Below are 3,212 nucleotides of genomic sequence, written 5' to 3'. Positions count from 1 at the left end.
CCTCCTGGGTCATGACTCTGTCTGTCTTAAGAACAGCCACACTGTCGAGGTGTTATCACCTGACTGATAATATCCATGACTCAGATTCCATTTTTTGTGTGTAGAACGACTTAATGATGCAGAACATACCCAGAACAGTTCAGTGTCACTGCAAAAATGGAGCTTCTCACTGAGCTAAGCTCTTCCTCATAGCCACAGTGCCATTGCTCTCCCTCTCCCTTACACTGTATCTGATGTAATATGTAAACTCCTTTGGTTCAAGTATTAAGGCATTTTCCATCCCTTTTTAAAGGATTTGCTAAACTTTACATGATATTTTTACTTCAACTTACAGTGAAATAGAAAGAATTTAAAAACACCTCAGGATAGAAGAAAAAAAAACATGCATTAACCACTGCAGGTTTTTGTTGGTTGTTTTTTGTTGTGGTTTTTTTTTTTTAAAAAGCACTTTAGTAACCAATTCTTTCTTTTCTTTCCCATTTGCAAATGTATCATCACAACACTGAATGAAGGGTCAAGGAAAATAGTGTTGCTAAGAAGCTGAATGCACTGCAGAGACTTGAGACTGATGGACCAGAACCTCTTGCATCCATACCTGTGACAAATGAGAAAGGTCAGGATTAAATCAAAGCATGAGGATTCCAGGGGAGGGTTAGGTTGGATATTAGGAAGAGATTTTTTTCCAGAGAGAGTGCTCAGGTATTGGAATGTGCTGCCCAGGGAGGTGGTGGATTCCCCATCCCTGGAGGTTTTCAAGCTGAGACTGGATGTGGCACTTAGTGCCATGGTCTATAACCATGGTAGGGTTGGACTTGATCATCTTGGAGGTCTTTTCCAACCCAGTTGATTCTATGATTTGCTGGGCCAAATTATTACTGTTCCTAGAGCCTAAGCAAAAATTATTGTAACATTTGGTTTCTGACAAGAAAAAGAAATTAACAAAACTACAGCAAATGTTTTTAAACTGCCTGGAAAAATGCTGAAACTAGATGAAGGGTCTTAGTGCTGTGGTTTAGTTGACATGGTGGTGTTTGGTCAAAGGTTGGACTTAATGATCTTTTCCAACCTTAGTGATTCAGTGTTTCAATGATTCTGTATTTCTACGATTCTACTTTCAAGGTAATAATATAAAAAAAAGGAGAAAAAGCAAAACATTTAACATTTTTAATACCAATTTACATGGTAATTTACCAGTTCAATAGAATAGAGTTTGTCATGCATAAGGGCATGAAGACTCTTAATTGCTTTGCTTTTCATTACCTCATTACCATACAACATACAAGTGTTAACTCATTTTTTCAAATTTTTTTTTTTCTTTCTCCCTGGCAATAAGGGCTCAGTTCCTGCAAAGACAAGCTGGGACAAAGGAAAATGATTCAGCTTCAACCTACTGGCTAGTCTGGGGATGAGGATCTGCTCACTGCTGGTTCCATCTCCACCATCGGTCGTTGGTTTCACTTCGATAATGTAATCGTCGTTGAACTGGAGCCACAGCTCAGCTGAGGTCTTGTCTGTGGTCAGCACATTCACACTGCTCTGGCTGCTGGTCCTGTACAACACCTGCAAGACAGGTAAAGTCTTTCTCCAGGACCTGCCCTGCCAGTTCTGCCTGTGTTCCTTGGCGAGGTTTGTAAAGTGATGGGATGAGAGAAAAGATCTGATTTTTGGCTGATATTCTAGGGCAGAATCACATTTAAAGAAAGAAGGTAACATCAATCCAGCCCTTTGAGTCCACATTTAATTTAAAATGGCACAATGTAGGAAGAGATTTTTTTTCCAGAGAGAGTGCTCAGGCATTGGAATGTGCTGCCCAGGGAGGGGGGGGATTCACCATCCCTGCCTGGAGGTGTTCAAGCTGAGACTGGATGTGGCACTTAGTGCCATGGTCTAGTGACCACAGCAGGGCTGGACTCAATGATCTTTGAGGTCTCTTCCAACCAGGTTGATTCTACGATAATATATATTATTTTATTATACTTACATTGTTATTATACATAATGACATAATATAATGAGTGGTGAACAGTGGAACAAGCTGTAGACATTTATTTCTTGCCAATCCAACTGCAGTGCACAGTTAGATCTTCAGCCCAAATCTTTTATGCAGGAATATATCATAAGATGCAGCTATGCACAGCTCAAGAACAGCCTCAGCTATTCTCTTACACACACTTATATGATCTATTTGAATACTTGTACATTTTGTAATCAGATTTAGAGTAGATGTAGCAGTGTAATTTCCATCAGGTCAATGTGTGTGTCCCACAGGTAAGAAGAAAAAGAGGTTAAAACATCAGTTTGATGCATGTGGTACTAAATAAATACACCTGACCAGCAATGGAAACTACATCCATCAGCTAAACCTTGGATGATGTGGTTTCTTTTGAAGTGTTTTTTAGAGATTTGGGTAAGTGTTACACATTGCTAAGTGCTGTAGATGTGGTAAGAGCTCTGTGTGCTGTAAGACCCAAATATTACACATGTGGCAATGGGATCCCAAGGGGAGGAAAAGGCATTGGTGTACCTTAATGGGGAAAGGACCATTATGAGACATTGTTAAAGTATTTAACACTGTTGGGAACTGCAGTGACAGGACAAGGAGGAATGGGATAAGTTGAAAGAGGGGAAATTTAGGCTGGATATTAAGAGGAAATTCTTCCTTCTGAGGGTGGTGAGACACAGGTTGCCCAGGGGGTTCTGCCCCAACCCTGGCAGTGTTCAAGGCCAGGCTGGATAAAGCCTTGATCAACCTGCTCTGGTGGGAGGTGTCCCTGCCCAGGGCAGGGGTTGGGGTTGGATCATCTCTAAGCTCCATTCCAACCCCTTAACATACCATGGTCTGATTTAAAATCCATGAAAAGGATGTGCCATTGTGCATCCTCTGAAAATGCAAATGGCCAAGAACTGTGGATTAATTTCAGATCTCTCAGTGTTCACTGACCTTGTACCCAGTCACCTCAGACTCATTCTCCATAGCTCTTACTTCCTCCCAGCTGAGGATGATCTAAGCTCCATTCCAACCCCTTAACATACCATGGTCTGATTTAAAATCCATGAAAAGGATGTGCCATTGTGCATCCTCTGAAAATGCAAATGGCCAAGAACTGTGGATTAATTTCAGATCTCTCAGTGTTCACTGACCTTGTACCCAGTCACCTCAGACTCATTCTCCATAGCTCTTACTTCCTCCCAGCTGAGGATGAGAGTCGGTGA

At 41.3% G+C, this 3,212-nt stretch overlaps 1 protein-coding gene across 1 annotated transcript in view; it reads right to left on the bottom strand.

Moving 5' to 3' along the window:
• Window positions 1-494: 494 nt before the first annotated feature.
• LOC103801214 (contactin-3-like) overlaps window positions 495-3,212 on the bottom strand; it is a gene marked incomplete at its 5' end in the record, with an annotated part of 38,430 nt that continues 35,712 nt past the window's right edge. Inside the window, 3 exons of the mRNA XM_009073623.1 lie at window positions 495-595; window positions 1,392-1,560; window positions 3,141-3,212. The exon at window positions 3,141-3,212 is cut by the window's right edge and continues 41 nt beyond it. Of these exons, the coding sequence (XP_009071871.1) occupies window positions 495-595; window positions 1,392-1,560; window positions 3,141-3,212 (342 nt within the window). The remainder of the gene's footprint in view (window positions 596-1,391; window positions 1,561-3,140) is intronic.

The sequence above is a fragment of the Acanthisitta chloris genome, unplaced genomic scaffold, assembly GCF_000695815.1.
Source record: "Acanthisitta chloris isolate BGI_N310 unplaced genomic scaffold, ASM69581v1 scaffold18554, whole genome shotgun sequence".
Classification (NCBI taxonomy): domain Eukaryota; kingdom Metazoa; phylum Chordata; class Aves; order Passeriformes; family Acanthisittidae; genus Acanthisitta; species Acanthisitta chloris.
This window is presented reverse-complemented; position numbering and strand designations above follow the sequence as displayed.